General features: G+C 57.3%; 1 protein-coding gene across 4 annotated transcripts; it reads right to left on the reverse strand.

The window, feature by feature from the left end:
- FLOT2 (flotillin 2) lies at positions 1,063 to 18,180 on the reverse strand. Of its 4 annotated transcripts, none has more exons than XM_018064323.1 (11): positions 17,954 to 18,180; positions 12,215 to 12,296; positions 6,086 to 6,176; positions 4,992 to 5,115; positions 4,246 to 4,364; positions 4,010 to 4,123; positions 3,790 to 3,909; positions 3,484 to 3,698; positions 2,893 to 3,076; positions 2,437 to 2,586; positions 1,063 to 2,347 (listed from the first exon to the last, which is right to left on the reverse strand). In XM_018064323.1, exons 1-11 carry the CDS (start codon positions 18,000 to 18,002, stop codon positions 2,309 to 2,311), a joined length of 1,287 nt encoding a protein of 428 aa, XP_017919812.1. In that variant the 5' UTR covers positions 18,003 to 18,180; the 3' UTR covers positions 1,063 to 2,308. The 4 variants fall into 4 exon arrangements, with proteins under 4 accessions (XP_017919812.1, XP_017919813.1, XP_017919814.1 ...); XM_018064324.1 differs by lacking the exon at positions 6,086 to 6,176 and adding an exon at positions 8,192 to 8,282 and having other exon boundaries at positions 17,954 to 18,145; XM_018064325.1 differs by lacking the exons at positions 12,215 to 12,296; positions 17,954 to 18,180 and adding an exon at positions 8,192 to 8,282.

Here is an 18,598-nt window from a genome sequence, read left to right on the forward strand (position 1 = left end):
CAGATATTCTTGTTTCTATTTTTGGCTGCACCGTGTGACTTGTAGGATCTTAGTTCCCTGACTAGGGATTGAACCCAGGCCGCTGCAATGAAAAGTGCCAATTCCCACTGGGGTGCTCCTTCTTTTATATTTATTGATTTCTGCAGTTTAAAAATTTTTTTGATTATCTTAAGGTCATGACAATATTCTGTTATTTTCTCTATGTTTTACCATTTTACTTTTCACATTTAGATCTACAATCCATGTAGAACTGACTTTGTGTACAAGGTGAGGTTCAAGGTCAAGAATCATTTCTCCCCCAGATCTCCAGTATCTTTTATCAAAAAGGCTGTCCTTTTCCCACAGTTCTGCATTGTCATTTTAGTCATAAAATAAGTGTAGGTCTATTACTAGATTTTCTGTTCTTCTCAATGTAATCATTGGTGTACTATGTGCCAGTATCACACAGTCTTAATTACTAAAAAAGGAAACGGCAGCCCACTCCAGTTGCCATGGACAATTCCATAGACCTCTCTGGCGGCTACAGTCTGCGGGGTCACAAACAGTTGGACACCACTGAGCAACTAACACTTTCACTTTTTTAAATGTCTTGCCGTCTAAGTTTGAATCCTCTCACTTCACTCTTTTTCAAGCTTGTCTTGATTATTCTTATTCCTTTCGCATTTCCCCATAACTTCAGAATTACTCTGTCGATTAAAAATTTCTTGGGATTTTGATTAGGATTATATTGAACTTATAGACCAATTTTAGAGAAACGGTATCATTGCAATGCTCCTTTTTTTTTTTGGTTGCACCGAGTGGGGCTCAGAATGGGCAAGAGGGGCGGTGAACCTGGCAGCCCCTTGCATCTTGTGTCTGCGGTGGAGCCAGGTCTCCCAAGGCTCAGATCTGGCTTCAGCACCTGAGCAATGGCTGCCCTGCTCCAGGAAGCTGAGGGCAAGGCCAGGACGCTGCTGCCCCCCAGTGTCGAGGGTGGGGAAGAACAGGCAAAGTGTAGCCTTTAGGCTGAAGGGGTGTGTGGGCCGGTTCCCAGTCTCTCTCCTCACAAAACACAGTATAGGGTATGGGCATAACCAGATCTTTATTTTACCAGAAGGGACAGGCAGCGGGGCAGTGCAGCATCCAAGCCCCAGACCGGACATGCAGCATCCACATGCAGGAACAGCTACACAGGCTGGGGCAGGGCGAGGGGTGGGGGACCAGGACCACAGGACACCCGCAGCGTCCCTGCCAGGATGCTGGGGCCCTGGGCTCTTCTGCCTCCTCTGAAGCAAGGAGACAGAGGACCGGGCTGCTTCCCCACAGCTGGAGCCTGATCATTTCTGGCCAGAAAGCAAACCGGCACGAGCAGGGAAGGAGTCCGGCCAGCCTACGGCACTCGATTCTGTACAGGGCTGGCACAGCTCTGCCCACTGGAAGGGCCCGGCCTGATACTCAGGGCAGCACAGCCCTAGTAGGAAGGGGGTCTGTACATTTTATATTCCCCAGAAGGGCTGGATCCTGATCCCAGAAAGGCTTAGCAGAGTTGGGACCAAGCCCCACTCCAGGGAAGGGGATTCCCTGAGCACGAGCAGGGGCCTCCTAAGGCAGTAGTAAACTGAGGGAGCTGCTCTACACAGGAGGCCTTGCCTCTGTGCCCGTGGGTGCGGGAGAGAGGTGAGGTACGAGAGCAGGCCTGGGGCTGGGCAGGGGTTGGCAGAGGGCGATGGCCCTGGGCCTGCAGCCACGCTACCTGGGCCCACAAGGGCTGGAGTGGGCGAGGCTGGGGACTTCCTGGGGGCAGGTTTTGGGCTGGGAAGACCAGGCCAGGAGAGGGCAGGGTGGCCGTCATCCCCAGGATCCCTGCACCCATGCTGAAGCTCTGGCTGGGGCCACGGGGCTGAGGGGATGGACAGAAGCACAGAAAACTTCAAGGCACCAGGATTCTCGGGAGCAGCAGGGCCACCCCCACAGACAGACAAGACGGTGACTGTAATAAACATCTTCAATTTAAACTACATGATGTGTGTAGAGAGTGCGAGGAGAGAGGGAGAGAAAAAGACAGACAAAGGAAGAGATGTACAGGAGATAAGGGTGCAAGAGACAAACCAGACAGTCATGGCAGTGAAAGTGAGGCTGTGGGATGGAGAAGAGGGGGGAGACAGAGACAGAGGAGAAGGGAAGACAGCCAGAGGCCTGAACACGCAGCACTTCTGGTCCCTACAGAATAAGGCACCAGAGTCAGTGACGTTCCCGTTGTCCCTGTGGTATTAAAACGGGTGCTGAAGGTGGGGGCGGTGGCTGCTGAAGGGTATAGGCCGACGAGACCTCACACCTGTGCACCGGTGGCCTTCTTGATCAGCGGTATCTGCAAGGATGGGAGATGCCATGAGGCCTTGGCTCCGAGGCCCCCACCACTCTGCCCGGGGAACCCACTGCAGACGGTGAGACACCTACCTTAGACAGGTCCACACCCGTCAGGGCGTGCACAGAGGCGGGCAGCTCGGCCAGCAGTCGGTTCACTTCTGATGTCACCTTGCTGTTGTCCCCACTGAGGACCACAATCTCATCGACTTTGGTCAGTGGGGCGGCAATTTTGGCAGCAATCTAGGAGGCAGGGTGGGAGGAGAGCTGGTTGCTACTCGGACTCCATCCACCTGCCCCATTCAGCATCTCTCCCTCCCGTTTCCACCTCACCACATCCCAACGCAGCCTGGGTGGCCCTTATTTGCAATAAAGGTCAGATGGTCCCCTGGGTTAGGGATGAGCCTAGGCCTGTTGTAGAGTTCTTCCCCATGCCGCTGAGTACTTCCCCATTTGAACCTCCCAGCCATCCTGTCGCTGTGTCACTGACAAGGCCCAGAGAAGTCCGGCATTTGCCCAGCCAGTCCCAGCCCTGGGTGGGAGCCTTACCCGGGGCAGGGCGTCCAACACCAAGGCCATCTTGGCTGCGTCTCCGTATTTCTGGTAGGCCTCAGCCTTGAGTTTCATCCGCTCAGCCTCTGCCTTGCCCCTCGCCTCAATGACTGCCGCCTCTGCCTCCCCAGTTTTGCGGATCTTCTCTGCTTCTGCCTGAGCCAGGAGGACCTGCTTCACCCTGGGGGAGTCCGGGGTGGCAGGGTCAGTGGGAAGTGCCAGGGGCCCCTTAAGCCCTGCCTGGGGGTCAGTGAACCCTCGAGCCCCCCACTTTGGCAGGTGTCAGGGATGAGGGACCCATGGGGGCAGTGCCCTGGCCTTCTGGCTCTGGGAAGAGGGCACTGGCTCCCAGAGGCCACAGTGGAGAGGGGACCTACCTGGGTGCCCTCTGTGCCAAGCACCACATCAGGCCCTTAAACCTCTGGTACCTAATTCAGTCTTCCTAACAACAATCCCATAGGGCAGGCGGGTTACCCCTACTTCCCAGTGAGGAAGCAGGCGTGGGGGCCTCCAAGTTTGGCCAGGAGTGGAGGGGGTACCCAGGTGGCAGAGGAGCTGGACTAAAGCGGGGGCCCCAGCGGCACCTACTTTTCGCCCTCAGCGATCTGCTGTATGCGGTGGGCCTCGGCCTCGGCGGGGCAGCGCACGGTGGCGATGAGTTCCTTGTCAGTGCGCAGGATCTCCTGCGCCTCCACGGCAATCTGCTTCTTGCGCTGCACGACCTCGATCTCAATCTCTTCCTGCCGGATCTTCTGCTGCTCACGCGCCCCTTGCAGCTCATAAGCCAGCTGGGCCTCAGCCGTCTGTGGCGGGGGAGGGTGGGCAGCACATCAGAGGCTGCCTGGCAGTCCTGGGCCTTGAGCCCCAAACCCGGGACACCCGACAGCTTCTCACCTTGATGTTGACCTCCTCGCTGAAGGCCGACTTCTGCAGCTCGAAGGCTCGCTTGGAGTCGGCAATCTTGGTGTCAGCCATGAACTTCACATCCAGCATCTCCTTCTTGCACTCAGCTTCCTGGGAGCAGGAGGGACAGGTGCTGAGGGGCCCTCTCAAATGGGTTTCCACCCCCTCTGCGCTCCCTCATCCTTGAGGCTGGGAAGGCAAGCCCACATACCCGGATGCCTGCGTCCCGTTCAGCCTCGGCTACCCCGATGTCGGCATCTCTCTGGACCACAGCAGTCTGTGTCTTGCCCAGGGAGCTCAGATAGTCCACTTTGTCATACACATCCTGGGAAGGGAAGGGGAAGTCGTCCCTGGGAATAGTCAGAGGCATAAAGGGGCCCCTCCTGGCAAGCTCCCCCACCCCGCACGGATGGACACGGGGGCCACAGCCTTCCCGCCACACTGCACCTTGATAGTGAAGCTGAGGATCTCGATGCCCATGCGGCCGACATCAGGGGCTGCCACCTCCCGCACCAGCTTGGCAAACTGGTCCCGGTCCTGATAAATCTGCTCCACTGTCAGGGTCCCTGGGGGCAGAAGGATCGCAGGCTGGCTCCCCAGGGGCCCAGCCAGCTTGGGAAAGGGAGGAGGCGGCCAGGGAGAGGTCTGAGTGTAGGCAGGGGTCACGTGATCTGTGCTGGGTCTTCCTAGGTTTCTTTCTATCTGGCTGTGCTAGGTCTTCGTTGTAGCATGTAGGATCTTTAGCGGCAGCATGTGAACTCTTAAGTTGTGGCATGTGGGATCTAATTCCCTGACCAGGGATAGAATCTGGGCTCCCTGCCTCGAGAGCGCAGTCTTGGCCACTGGACCACCCGGGAAGTCCCTGGTTGGTTTCTTCTAACACTGAATCTCCTCCTGCAGGGTCTGGGCAGATGAGGAAAAGTGCCCAAGCAGCACTAGGCGCCTGACCAGACTGGCAGTCAGTCACTCAGCCCCACCTCCATGCTCTCTTCTTCACTCGAGTCACCTGACGTTTTGAAAGGAAATACATGATGGAAAACCTGTCAGCTTTTCTGCTAGAAGCCTCTCAGTGGGACTGACAGGCCAGCCTGTCCAAGGCCCCCTCTCTCCTCCCTGGACTTGGCTCAGGGATGCTGTGTGGCTCCTTGCAGGTAACAGAGGGAGAGGGGTCCCTGGGCCGGGCAGGGCCTCACCGAGGATGGAGCGCAGGTGTCCTTCCAGCGTCTGTAGGACGACGTTCTTGATGTCTTGCACGCTCTTGCCCAGGAACTGCTCACAGGCCACGGCCAGGAGCTCCTTCTCGGTCATGATCTTCACCTGCCAGTGGTCACAGAGAAGTCTGAGCCAGGCTGGAGGCAGGCAGACAGAGGCCCCAGACCCAGGAGGATGGTGGCAGTTGGGACCCCTCCCCTCCTTTTTAGGACCTGGAGGCCTCAGGGGAAAGGGGGTGGTGGCGGGAGGGGGTGGGGTCTGCTAAGGCCTCCAGCAGAGAGAAAACATGAGGAACCCATACTGAGAAATTTCACCTTCACTGGCAGGCCCAGGCTCTGCCAGGGGCTCTCTCCTGGACATTCTGGGCTCCTCCCCCCCACCAACCCCTCCAGTCCACTCTTGGCCCCTCAGCCTGCAGGTCTCTGCAAAAAGGAGAATGAGCAATAGGGGTGCAGACAGACAGACTAGGAAAGAGAGCCAGGAGAGGGCAGGAGACAGGTCTGCAGTCCATCACCAGGGGAGGGCATCCTCCTCTTTCTTCCCCAAGGCACCAAGCCAACCACTCCTGCACCAGGGGCCTTTGAGATAGCTGAACTTGCCCTGTGAGGACCTCTGGAGAGCAGGAAGCCCCTCGCTCAGTCACCGGGCTGGGAATATAATGCAGCTCTGACTCCAGGGCCCAGAGCTCCCCGGCCTCATGTGGCCTCACCCTCTGGTCCCCACCCTGCAGCCCCCTACCCAGGGGTCAGAGGAGGCCTGGGTTCTGGGGCTTGGCATTTCCGACACCTGCAAAGAACGGGGAGGGGTTAGTGACACGGGAACCCTCAGCACGGCTTCTGTCCTCTGCTGGCCCGCTGGGGAGAGAAGGGGTGTCTTGTTAGTCCTGCTGGGTGGCCGAGAGGCTGAGTGCAAGTTCCAGTGGCGACGACCCTCTCTGGGAAGAGGGGCGGGCAGGGGCGGGGCCGCTGGAGAGAGACTGCCCCTGGCTGCCGGCCTTTCCTCGCTCCCACCCCAAACCCCAGCGTGGGGACGAGGCAGCTCAACGGACATGCGCGGGGCTGCTGAGTTACTATACCTGGGCGACACCCGTCACAGTTAAAGCTACCCCCTCGGCCGTCTCTACGTCCTCACAGCGGGGCTGCAACGTCATAATCTCTAGGGAAATCCTGCCAAGAAATGCAAAACAGGGGCCATGGGTCTGGGGGCCCAGGGCCTGGGGTGCAGGGAAAGACTTTGACATCTCACTGCGTCGGCAGGGACAGGCCGGGGGGTCCTGCTGCAGAAGACGGAGGGGTGGGCTCTCCAAGGGGTTGGAGCTGGGAGCATGTGAGGAGGAGAAGGGTGGGACAGTAGGGCTGGGGTGCAGATGGCTCAGTGGAAGGAGTGTTGTGTGCCAACCATGTGCACATGTGTCCTCTGCTCACATCAGCCTGGCTGGAAGAGTGGGAGAGGAAGCAGAGGAGTCGTCGGGGGTGGTCTGGCCCAGGGGGCTGAGGTAGGGTGGGTGAGAGTCTTGGCGTGGCCATGTGTGTCCTGGGGCATCACATAAGTGCTGGTCCTCCGGGCTGTGTTTGTGGGTACCATCTGACCATCCCCCAGAGGCCTTTGCCTATTCTCTGGGTGTGCTCAGCACCCCAGAGTGCCCTGGAGGCTGCTGAGAAAGCTGCCTTGTACCTGGCATGCTGGGAGTATGCCCACTGCTGGGCCAAGATGGAGGTGATCCTGTGTTTGCCCCACCCCACCAGGGGAGCTCTGCCAGGTCTCTTTACCTGGCAACAGGCCAAGGCTGGAAGCCTGCTCTCTGGGGTTGGGGCCAGATGCGGCCAGTGGAGGAAAAGGCTGGGGTCACGCTAGAGCTTCAGGACAAGGAAGGTTCTGCCCAGATGACCTGAGTCTTCAAGGGTCCACATCACCCAGTTGAAAAGGGACCTGGGTATTAGCTATTTCAAATGGAGTGTGGGCTTGGAAGGAGACGAGGCTGCTAGGTGGGGTGTTGAGGGAGGCCTGGCCCCTACACATCCCACGCAAAGGGGCTCTGGGCTTCTTCTCTGCCCTGAAGCCTGCCCTTCCACAGTGATGAGTAGTGGTTGCGATGGGGACAGTCTTCTTCCCCATTAAGGATAGGAGGTTGGGTGCGGCAGGGTGTGGGGGTGCCGGGTTTTGCCTGAGAGGCTGAAGGACAATTTCATGGAAGGGTGGAGAAGGGTAAGGTGACATGTAGGTCTCTTCTGCCCTGGGGACCCGCCAGCATGTAGGCTCTGAGGGGCAGGGGCTTTCTGATGTCCATCGCTGCCTCCGCTGTGCCTGGAGCTGACAAGACGCTCAGCGGGGAGCTGGCAAACGGACCAATGAAGATGGGGAACTGCGTTGCTAAATGCCCTGGCTCAGGAAAGGGTTTCATCTCTAGGGCTGTGTGGCGGTGAGGAGGGAGACAGCAGGCCGCTTGCTTTCCCAGGTGAGATCAAGTCTGTGATACAGATGGCATTCCTTGAGCACTTCTTTTCTGAAAATCCCAAAGTGAGCACCCTCACATTGCTTTACTTGCCTTTCTAATATTCCTACAAGGCTCAGGGAGGGCTTGACTTTCCCCCTTTCGCAGATGGGGCAGCTGAGTCTGGTGACAAAGAGAGCTGCTAGAATCAGGGGCATGGCTCGTTTTGCTCAGGCCTGTCAAGGAGGTTGGAAGCGGTCAAGGGGTGGGATGAACATAACTCCCCAGGGGACCCATCCTTCTGGTGCTGCAGGGAGGAGGGCGTCGGCCTGGAGAAGGCACAGGGCACAGAGCTCTGTGATGCCTAGAGGACTAGGGCTCCCGCAGGAGTCTTTAGGATAGACCCCTCCCCACCTGGGCAGCCCACCTCTGTCACAAAAGGGCCTGTGTATTCTCCCGCCTCAGCTTACTCTCCATGTAGGCTTGGCATCCAAGGACACCCCCTGGCAGACTTGGGCAGAGCTCCCAGAAGCCCTCACTTTCTCTCCCCACTCACAGCCCCCCATGAGCTGGGACAAGGGAGTGGGGGACCCTAGAGGCTCCGCGCGGCCACGCAGAGCAGTGGTGGTGGGAGCAGAGGGCAGGGAGACGCGCTCTCAGGAAAAGGGAGTCCATCTGGAGTCTGCCAGGCCCCCGCAGGGCGGGAAGAGAGGAGGTTAGACACAGAGGAGGAAGCAGGCGGGTTATTACCTGTGCAACCCCTGTTACGAATAGCGGGACCCCCTCCGACGTCTCAATATTCTCACAGCGACACAGGATGGTCATAACCTCCAGAGACAGTCTGAGGAGCAGCCGGGGGGGAGGGAGGGAGAGGCAGGGACAGGAAGGGGAGGAGGGGACACAGCAAACACACATAGTGGTTACCAGACAAGCACCGGATGCCTGAGGCCTGAGGGGTGGGGGTGGGGTCGCTCAAGACTTCAGCTCCCATCCCCCACAGCCAGCTCAAGACACCCCTGCGCTGGCCTGAGGCCTCTGGGTCTCTTCTCCAGCCCCCACACCCTTCCAGTGAGAAGCTGCTGGGCTGGAGGTAAAGCCTGCTGATGCCCTGGGCCTGTGACCTGAGGTTGGGAGGTTGCCTGTGTGCAGGGCACCAGGGTTACCCACCGCCTCACCTTCCCAGGAGATTCCTGGCACGGTCTGGCTGGCAGCCTGAGCTCCATGCTCCAGACAGAGGCAAGCTTGTGTTTCCAGAAACTGGGGTGGGGGTGGGGGAGGCCACTCTGGGGGTTCATGAGCCACAGCAAATACCGAATCCTGCGGGGCACAAACCCTCAAGGCCTGTGCTACTTATCCCTAAGAAGGTAATTTAGGGCCAGAAGAGACTAAAGCAATTTTTGGATTTTCTGATTTGTGGGGGTGGGATGTGTCAAGGAAGGCTGGGAGGGGGGGAAGTGTGTGCACCCCTGCCAATATTCACAGGGACAACTGGGAGTCACTCACTTCCAGAGTTGGGCACAGGCAGAGTCATGGCAAAGAAAAGGTGCGTGGAAGCTACCTGGGCCTCCCTGGGGCAGGGTGTGTGCCCGTGTGTGCTGGGTGCTGGACCAGGCGAAGGCCAGCCTGTGGACAGCGCAGAAGGTTTCCTTAAACCAGAGGGAGGGAGGGCAGAGGCTGAGGTGAAGGAGCAGAAGCAAGTGGAGTGGAGGGACGGGGAGCAGGAGGCAACGTGGGTCCCTCCACTCTCCAGCCATGCGCACGTACACAGGTTGACTGCCTTCCAGCCCCTCCCTAACAGCACCCTCAGGCTGAGAGGACAGCAGACCCAGCTCAGACAGGCACCCATCAAGCTCTCTCTGGGGAAGGAGGGGAGGGAGACATGAAAGAGGGAGGGAGGGACTGAGGGAGAGGAGGCCAGAGGGAGGGAAGGAGACAGGAAAAGAGGGAGGTGGGGGGGAAGAGGGAGGAGGGGAGGGAGGGAGACAGGAAAGTGGGGGAGGGTGGGGGGAGGGGGAAGAGGGAGGAGGGGAGGGGGAGGAGGGGGGAGACAGGAAAGGGGAGGTGGGGGAAGAGGGAGGAGGGGAGGGAGGGAGACAGGAAAGGGGGAGGGTGGGGGAGGGGGAAGAGGGAGGAGGGGAGGGGAAGGATGGAGGGGGACAGGAAAGGGGGAGGTGGGGGGAAGAGGGAGGAGGGGAGGGAGGGAGACAGGAAAGGGGGAGGGTGGGGGAGGGGGAAGAGGGAGGAGGGGAGGGGAAGGATGGAGGGGGACAGGAAAGGGGGAGGGTGGGGGAGGGGGGAAAGGGAGGAGGGGAGGGGGAGGAGGGGGGAGATACAGAAAGGGGGGTGGGGGAGGGGAAAGAGGGAGGAGGGGAGGAGGGGGGAGACAGAAAAGAGGGGGTGGGGGAGGGAGAAGAGGGAGGAGGGGAGGAGGGAGACAGGAAAGGGGGGGAGGGTGGGGGAGGGGAAAGAGGGAGGAGGGGAGGGGGAGGAGGGGGGAGACAGGAAACAGGGGGAGGTGGGGGGAAGAGGGAGGAGGGGAGGGGGAGGAGGGAGGGAGACAGGAAACAGGGGAGGGTGGGGGGAGACGGAAGAGGGAGGAGGGGAGGGGGAGGAGGGAGGGAGACAGGAAACAGGGGAGGGTGGGGGGAGACGGAAGAGGGAGGAGGGGAGGGGGAGGAGGGAGGGAGACAGGAAAAAGGGAGGGAGGGGAGGACAGAGGGAGGGAAGGAGACAGAAAAGGGGGAGGGTAGGGGAGGGGAAAGGGAGAGGGGAAGGGGGGAGGAGGGGAGGGAGGGAAGAAGACAGGAGAAGGGGAGGGTGGGGAGGAGGCGGAAGAAGGGGAGGAGAGGGAGACTAGAAAGAAGGGGGAGAGAAAAGGAGGGGAAGGAGGGGGAGAGGGGAGTAGGGAGGGGAGAGGGAGGAGGAGGAGGGGGAGGAGGGGAGAGGATGGGGGAGGAAGTGGGGAGGAGGGAGGCTGCAGCTCAGATGCCAGAAACGGAGGAACCGCTTAGGTTAGGGCGAGACAGCTGCCCCCATCGGGGCCTCAGGACAGGACAGGGCATGGCAGCAAAGAACAGCGGGAGAGACCTCACTGAGGCTGGAGAAGGACAGCTGACACTGAGGGCAGGTGACAGGGAGGATGGCCGTGGGAAGGACCTCAAATGGAGGGCTGGGTTAGAATCCTAGACCTCCACTCTGACCTGGGAAGCACCTGCCGGCCTCGGGAAACAAAGGTCCCCACTGGGGGAGACGCCCCTGCAGCAGGCTAGGGGACAGGGAAGGGGCCGCCCCAGGAACCCAAGAGTGGGCCCTGCCTGTGGGCCCAGAGGGAGACGCTGAGCCTGGGTGTGGGAGAGCCGCTCCTAGGATGAGGCACAAGGCCCCCCACCCCTCACCTTCAAACCTGCCATCAGAGAAGCCAGGCCCTGCTGTCTTGGGGCTCTGCTCCTGGGAGCAGGAAGCGGGAGGGGACCAACCACGGCGTGGAGAAAGGGCCTCTGGAGTGTCAGCAGCACCGAGCAGCAGACGCCTGGCTGGACAGGTCTTGGAGCAAGCGGACACTCTCTAGGCCCGGCCGTACGTCGAGGGGTTTGGACGAGACACTCTGCTGTCCCAGGACTGTGTGGCGGGTGTGGGGTGGGAGGTGACAGTGTCTCTGGAGAGGGGACCCATGGCTCCTGTCAGGCCAGCTGGCCACCTCAGGTGTCTTAGGATCCTGAGAGGAACTTGTGACCACTACTAATTACTTTCTGAACACTTTTGACCTTGGGCCAGAAGAGTTCCCCAAGATCCCTCAACTGAGGCAGGGCTACGAGCGGGGAGAGATGGGCAGTGGAGGGAGTTAGGAGAGATCAGTGAAGTTAAATCGTTGTGACATGCTTCCCGTGCCCCCGACCTGAGCCAACACCCTCAGACTCCCTGCAGCCATGAGGCGTCTCTCTGCCAACTACGAGACTGGGATACAGGGGGATTTCCACTGGAATCTCCACTGCTTCCCCTTCACAGGACCCCCACCCCTGCCAATGGGCCTGCGCTTTCATAGCTCTGGGGCCTGTGTCACCTGGTTCCTGGCCTGGAAGAATCTGGGCCCCTCCTCTGATCTCCCATAATCAGGAAGGGGGTGCTGGTGGAGAGGTGGCCGGCCGGCCTCATCTCCTCCTGGGCGGGTAGTGAGGGCGACAGGAGAAGCCTGGGCCCAAGTCTAGCCTTGCCCCGGGCTCTGGGAAAGCCAGCAGGTAGAGCCTGAGCTGAAATCTCCCTTCCCCTTCTGAGTCTCTCCAGACTGATGGAGGATGTCCAGACCCGTCTTGCCCAGCCCGGGTGCCAATTCCTTAGATTTGCAACCTTTGTCTTTAATACACAGAGCCCCTTCAGACTGTAACCATCCTCTGCCATTTAGCCCCTGCCTGCATTGCTCAGGGTCTGCACAGGGCAGGGGTCTCTTCAAGCCTTTCCTCCTTCCTAGGACCATTCCAAACAGGTGTGTTATTAAGGCTTCCTGAATAATTCTGAGCTAAAATCAGGGCCTTAGGGCTCTGCCTGAATTGCCTGGGGCAGAAGTGATACTTTCAATGGAAAAAAGCACACCCACCAAGGAGGAGCTGCCCACAGACAGCCCTCCTGCCTCCCCATGTAACCCATTCCACCTGCCTCTTGGGAGGTCCCCCCAACTAGAACGGAATGCAGCTCAAGTGGCACGAAGGGGGTTAAGGATGGAGACCCTCTTCTCCCCTGCCCACCAGGATGCCCGATCACCAGCCCCCAGGCCCTTACCTCTGAGTGTCGGAGATACACCACCAAGCCCAGGCCCAGCCGCCAAACACATACTGTTTATAGTCGGAACCACAACAGCCCCCTGGAGAGCAAAGCAAACCATGGCTGGTCAGTTAGTCCTTGAGTCTGTCTACCCTCCAACGCCTCCATCAGCAACACTGGGCCTTTGCCTGCTCTGACACTTGACAATTCCCACCACTGGGCACCAGGTGTGGAGGTTACAGATAAATGGGAGACAGGCCCTTAAGGTCTTGGGATCCAGTTTGGTGCTATTTGCATAGAAATGAGGGGAGCCAATGAGTGGTTCAGAACATATGTGCTTTCAGAGAACAAAGTCAGTGGGCAAGAGTGAACAGGGACACGGCCATCTTTGATTCAACCATCCGTTCAGCAAACAAGTACTTTTCTGTGCTAGGGAAACAGAGATGAAGGTACAGTTCCTCTCTTAAAAGAGGTGGGACTCAGAGGAGTGACCTTTTCCTGAGCTGATGGTTGTACCATGTGACTGGCCTGTTACCAGGATGGGATCAGTCCCAGAGGGAAAGCAGGTGGAAGGCTAATGCAAGGGAGTCTATGAACCAAGGGGTAGGGTGGGGGTGGGGTGGGGGCTGGCTCACGCTCAGCAGACCTCTCAGTGAGGCTGGTTCCCAGGGGTTCAGAGTGAATGGGAGCGGATGGGGAAGAAGGCAAGACCTCAAAACAGAAGCCAACTCATGGTACCAACTGGAAAAGTGAAAGGGAAAAGGCCTAAAAAGGAAATGACTCCTGGAAACTATGTATCAACTAAATAGCCTGCTGAATCTGGCCACCACCCAGATTCACTTCCTGGAGGAGCTCCATACAATCTCTATACAGAAGTAAGAAAAATCAGTTCTTGAAATTCTTGCTGCGAACCCCCCTACTGATGCCGAAATTAATCAACAAGTTCAAGAAAACTTAGTAAAAGCAAGAGGGGCTGTTCCCTGGCAGAAACAGATGATTCAAAGGAAATGTAACATGTAACAGGGAGGAAAAAGCCAGTGGGCAGTCATCGTTTCCACATTCATAAACTTGGGTTTTCAGGAAAGTCTAGGGTGGGTGCCTCCCAAGGTCAAAGGTCAGGGGTAGTTTTGTGTAGCTGGGTTAGTGTCTCTGAGGCCTCATGGCAGGGGACAAAGCCGGGTGGCAGGGCAGAGGGCAGACTGCAGAGTATTGTAGGGATTGGGTCAAGCAGGGGTGTTGTGTGTATGTGCCTGAATGATGGGGAAGTCATTTAACCTAAGAAGCCACACTTACATTTGCATTTTAGAAAACCCACTTTGCACACGGAGAAAGATACCTGGGTCAGGGAGGCTGGGGAGAAGCAGCCTCTTGCAGTGACCCAGGCCACACACGGTGGCTGATGTGGGGGTATAGCTTCTAGAGTAGTCTTATCCAAGAGAACGTCCTTCAGGGATCAAAATGTTCCACAGCTGTGCTGTGCAACAAAGCAGCCACTCAGGACATGTGCTCTTGAGCACTGGAAATCTGGCTGGTATAACTGAGAAAATGAATTGTAATTAACTTAACCTGTGGCTCCTGGCTACCACACTGGACAGTGTAGGTCTACAGCCAGGGTTTGGGTTGGTGGTCAGGCCAACAACCAGAGACAACAGAATCATGACCTGGAGAGAAGTTTTAGATAGGTGGAGGGACCACCTGACGTGAACAGCCGACTCACCGGAAAAGACCCTGACGCTGGGAAAGATTGAGGGCAGGAGGACAAGGGGGCGACAGAGGATGAGATGGTTGGCTGGCATCACCGACTCGATGGACATGAATTTCAGCAAGCTAAGGGCGATAGTGAAGGGCAGGGAAGCCTGGCGTGCTGCCGTCCACGGGGTTGGAAACAGTCGGACACAATTTAGCAACTGAACAACAACAAAAGAACAAAGATCCCGCAAGTGTAGTGGGACTGCCAAGATGGACAGCTAGCAAATGATACTGCCCACCGGGCAGCCCACCCTGTCTCCTGGGTCTGCCCTGTGCATGGTGTACAAGCAGCTGAGCCTGAGGTCCAGGGAGCCGGGAGCATCACTGCAGTGTGAACAGGGTTGGGAAGACGTTGCAGGTCTCTGGAAACACCTGTTCACAGGACTGCTGCTCAAGGTAAGCCACTGCAGGCTGCTCTGTCCTGGGGATGGGGTGAGAGGAGCCTCTGAGGACCAGCAGTCAACTTGAAACCAAAAACATCTCAGGATCCAGTGAAACTGGAAAAGGATCAAAAACCACAGGTTGTTCCACTTCTTCTGGCCTGGTGGGGAATGGGGCACAGTGGCACAGCTTTCTCCAACCAACCCCAGGGCACTTCTTAGGGTGCAGGAAGAGGAGATGGTGGTAGTGGTAGGTGGGATGGAGGCGAGGGAGCCAAGGGTGGGAATCCACGCTTTGAAGTGAAAAGTGAGGCATTAGTCACTCAGTTCTTTCTGACTCTGTGCGACCCCGTGGACTGTCAGGGTCCCCTGTCCATAGAATTCTCCAGGCAAGAATACTGGAGGGGTAGCCATTTTTTTTTTTTACCTTTAACTTATTCTTTGACCTTGGGAGCAGGCTGCCACAGCTCAGGCTGGGCCTCCGCCAAGGGTAACATGGCCAGGTTCCCAGGGGTAGCAACAACAGGAAGCTGGGGCTGCCTGGCTGCCCCACCCCCAGCAGCCTCCTCCCCTGGAAGGCATCTTCCTTCCAGCTTCCTGGTCACCCTGGGGACCACTCCCAAGAGAGGACTCTTAAGTGACCCTTCCTTGACCTCCTCAGTTCTTACTGTCTCCAGATCTGGAGACAATCCTCCTAATTTTATCTCACTTCTAACCCAATCTACTTTCCTTTGCTCTGTCCTCAATCAAGTTGAAGAATCACAAAATATCCTGTCATAAATTCTGCCTCACTCTTAGCCCTCCCCAAACACAAGCGCCCGTCTGCCCCCTCAGGAACACTCCCTTTCTTCCTGACCCTCTTCCACTCTTTCATTCCTACTAGTCAAGAAGACCTACAACTCTACAAGGCAGATTTTTTTTTTTTGGTTGCGCAGCAGGGCTTATGGGATTTCAGTTCCCCAACCAGGACTGAACTGGGCAGTGAAAGTGCTGAATCCTAACTACTGGGCCATCAGGGAACTCTCATACAAGGGGGATGTTTTGAGCTGAAATCCCCTGCCCCCCTTAGTAGTCTGGCAAAGCCTGAATGTCCATAAATGCATAAAGTAAGATACATAAGAAACAAATACTTAAAGTTACATATGTGTGCTATGTGATACACAGTAACATGTATAATGTTATTAAATAATAAGATCTTGTAGTAGATTAATAACTGGCTTAATTTCAAAGTAGCAATGAGCATAAATGATTTCTACCATACTATACTGCAACAAAGGCAGTATAGTAGGCAAATATCTGCTAATCCTATCATGGATTGTTGCTGACATTAATAATCGTATCGGAAGCACTAACTTTCAGTTGAGGTAAGTGTAAATAAAAATGTACTACTTTCCTCTTATCAAATGCAAAGACCTCTAAATTCTATCCACAAACTCCAGGTTAAGAATTTCTGCCCTACTGTAGAGATAAGAGAAAGGTATATGTGTTTGGATTCCCCCAAAGTAGAAACAGAAAAAAAAATTGTGCATTACAGAATGAAGGAGGCAGGATAGACAAGAAGAACCTCCAGACTTTTCAAGTGGAAAAGATGATCATGATATATATCAACATCCTCCTTCTGAAAGTGGGTTGCGTAAGATGGCCCTGGACTTAGAAGGGAAAGTGAAAGTCGCTCAGTCATTGACTCTTTGCGATCCCATGGACTATACAGTCCATGGAATTCTCCAGGTCAGAATCCTGGAGTGAGTAGCCATTCCCTTCTCCAGGGGATCTTTCCAACCCAGGGATTGAACCCAGGTCTCCCACACAGCAGGCGGATTCTTAACCAGCTGAGCCACCATGGAAGGCACCTGGACTTCGGTGCAGGTCCAATTAATGGGGTGCAGGGAACAGGACTAGAAGTCCATATGCTCTCGAGAGCCACAGCGCAGTTCGATCATCTCAAACCCCAAGGTACTATTATGCTGGGCATCATCTCTCTCTCTTCTCTTCCACCCTCCCTTGACTTCAGCTCTCTTAATTCTCAGTGTGGCCTCCTCTCCGCACTCCTAAAATGGCTTCAAATTTAGCACTGCCTTGGCCTCTGGCTAGAGTACCCTGGCAACTTGGGAGGCACAGAGCAGCCCGTCTTAGGGGCTCTTTTTGCTCCTCAGTTTCAGGATCGCCACAAAGACAAAATGGGAACTCTTTCTCCTTGCCCAGATTCTGGGCTTCTAGAGAGAAATCCCACAAGCAAAACACAAGTGTGATGTAGATTCAGGTTTCTAAAAACCTTTAGGAGTGGAGGCTGGGAGACTGGCCCAAGTCTGAGAGAGGAGCAGGTTTAGTCAGTGCTCTCTAGGGGTCTCCCTGGTGACCCCAAGGCTATCTTCTTTGGTTTTCAGGTAAGTGAAAGATTTTTTTTTTTGGCTGTGCCACAGGGCTTGCAGGATATTAATTCCCCGACCAGGGATCAAGCCCCAGGCCCCTGCAGTGAAACCACAGAGTCCAAACCAATGGACTGCCAGGGAAGTCCCAGGGAAGTGAAGGATCTTAATTTCCCCACAGGAGTAGGGTCCTAGTCAGAGAGATTGACGATTTCCTGTCCCAGGGCAGAGATTGACTTTGAGATCCAAACTGAACCAAAATCCATGAAAGTCCCCAATGGATTCATCCCAGCTCTCAAAGTGGGTGGCAACAAGCCCTGGTCCGGCCCACCCTCTTCTGCTCAGTTCTGCAGCTGGCCCTAACAACGCTGTGTACAGGTGGAGAATCCATACTGACAGTGGCAAGTAGGATATGAGCGTTTCCTGCAGCTACAGGCCTCCATCCTGTCGGGGAAACACGGACTGCTCCCCAGCACCGGCGCCATTGGCTGCACAAACTGGTGGCTTGAAAGGCTTCTGCCACTTCCCAAGACACCCAAATAAACAATTTAAATAGCAGCCTTATGACAAGCTCTCTCTCCCTCCCTCAGCACTGCGGAGCCCCCATCCTGCCTAAGCGCAACAGAAATTCTGGAGTCTGCAGCATTTTGCAACCAGAGCAACACAGCCAGGAGCCAGGTTTCTCAACCTGTAGAGGCCGCACCCGCGTCTCCGGGGCGGGCAGTGCCAGTAAAGCCCAGCAAGCCTCAGCCTGCTCGGAATTAACGGATCTGTGCCCAGAACCCAAGGATCCAGGGTCCACCGCCCCTTCCCAGACAGGCACCTGCGACCCACCCATCCCTCGCTCCGGGCGCTGGCATCTAGCCAGACTGTGTTCCCGGAACCCCAAGGCTTCGGCTCGGGATCCTCTAGGCCACAGGGGAGACCCTGCCCAAAGAAGGAGGCGGAGAAAGGAAAGGAGGGAATCAAGACGGGCAAACACGCAGAGCCCGGAGGTGGGGGGAGCGCCTGGCCGGTGCCCTAGGGCGCGGAGCACCGAGAGTGGGGGTCCCTCCTGGAAGGGGTCTCCAGAGCTACCCCTAGCTCAGGCCCCACCCCCGGCACTGCCCACCCCACAACACCCCCCCCCCCCGCCCCGCCGCCCAACCCTCAGAGCCCTTCCTCGGCCTGGCCCCTCTCCCGCCCTCCCAGGCACAGCCCCCGCCCCAAACACCCTCCCGGCGCTGGGCGTTCCGGATCCACCTCCCTCGGGGCCCCCTCACCTGAAACCACCAGCGCCTCGTTGGGCCCCACCGTGTGACAATTGCCCATGGCGCCTGCGGGACGGAGGTGCCCCCGGAGGTCGCGGAGACCTGGACAGCAGCCTCCGGCCCGCACCCCGCGCGCGCGCGCGCCCGCCCGCACAGCCGGCCTCGCCCTGCCTGTCGGGCCACCCCAGCGGCCGCCCGCCCGCACCCCTCCGCGGCCGCAGCGCCGCCGGAAGTGTGGCGGCGGAGGGCGGGGCCGGCGCGGCCTGCGAGGCGGTCTGCGCGCTACCCGTGGAGTCAAGACGCTTTATTGCACGGGGTAGACATCGCGTACCCACGACTCCCACTGGGCGCCTGAATAACCACCGTCCTGCCCTTTCTCACCTTCCACCTCCCAGCTCCCACCTTACAGCGATCGGCCCTGGAGCCAGCCCGCTGGGGGTTCCAGTTTCAGCCCCCGCGCTTACTAGCTGGGAGACCTTGGGCGAGTCCCTTATCTGGCTGAGTCCCTCACCTGGCTTCTAATGCAAAAAGGGGATAATGAAACTAATTTAGCTAAAGGGTCTAAAAGGACCCAGCTGAATAATCCTGTGTTGGCAGTGCATCCAATTACAAACTCCCAGGCCCTATTCCGGGGCTGATCGGCATGCCTGAGTGTAG

This window comes from Capra hircus, chromosome 19 (assembly GCF_001704415.2).
Source record: "Capra hircus breed San Clemente chromosome 19, ASM170441v1, whole genome shotgun sequence".
Lineage (NCBI taxonomy): Eukaryota > Metazoa > Chordata > Mammalia > Artiodactyla > Bovidae > Capra > Capra hircus.

Coding starts and splice junctions, on each gene's coding strand:
- FLOT2 (XM_018064323.1), bottom strand. CDS start 18,002: ATGGGCAATTGTCACACGGTGGGGCCCAACGAGGCGCTGGTGGTTTCA. Junction 4,365..4,991: donor ACACCTGCGCTCCATCCTCG/GTGAGGCCCTGC, acceptor TTCTGCCCCCAG/GGACCCTGACAGTGGAGCAG. Junction 4,124..4,245: donor TCCTCAGCTTCACTATCAAG/GTGCAGTGTGGC, acceptor TTCCCTTCCCAG/GATGTGTATGACAAAGTGGA.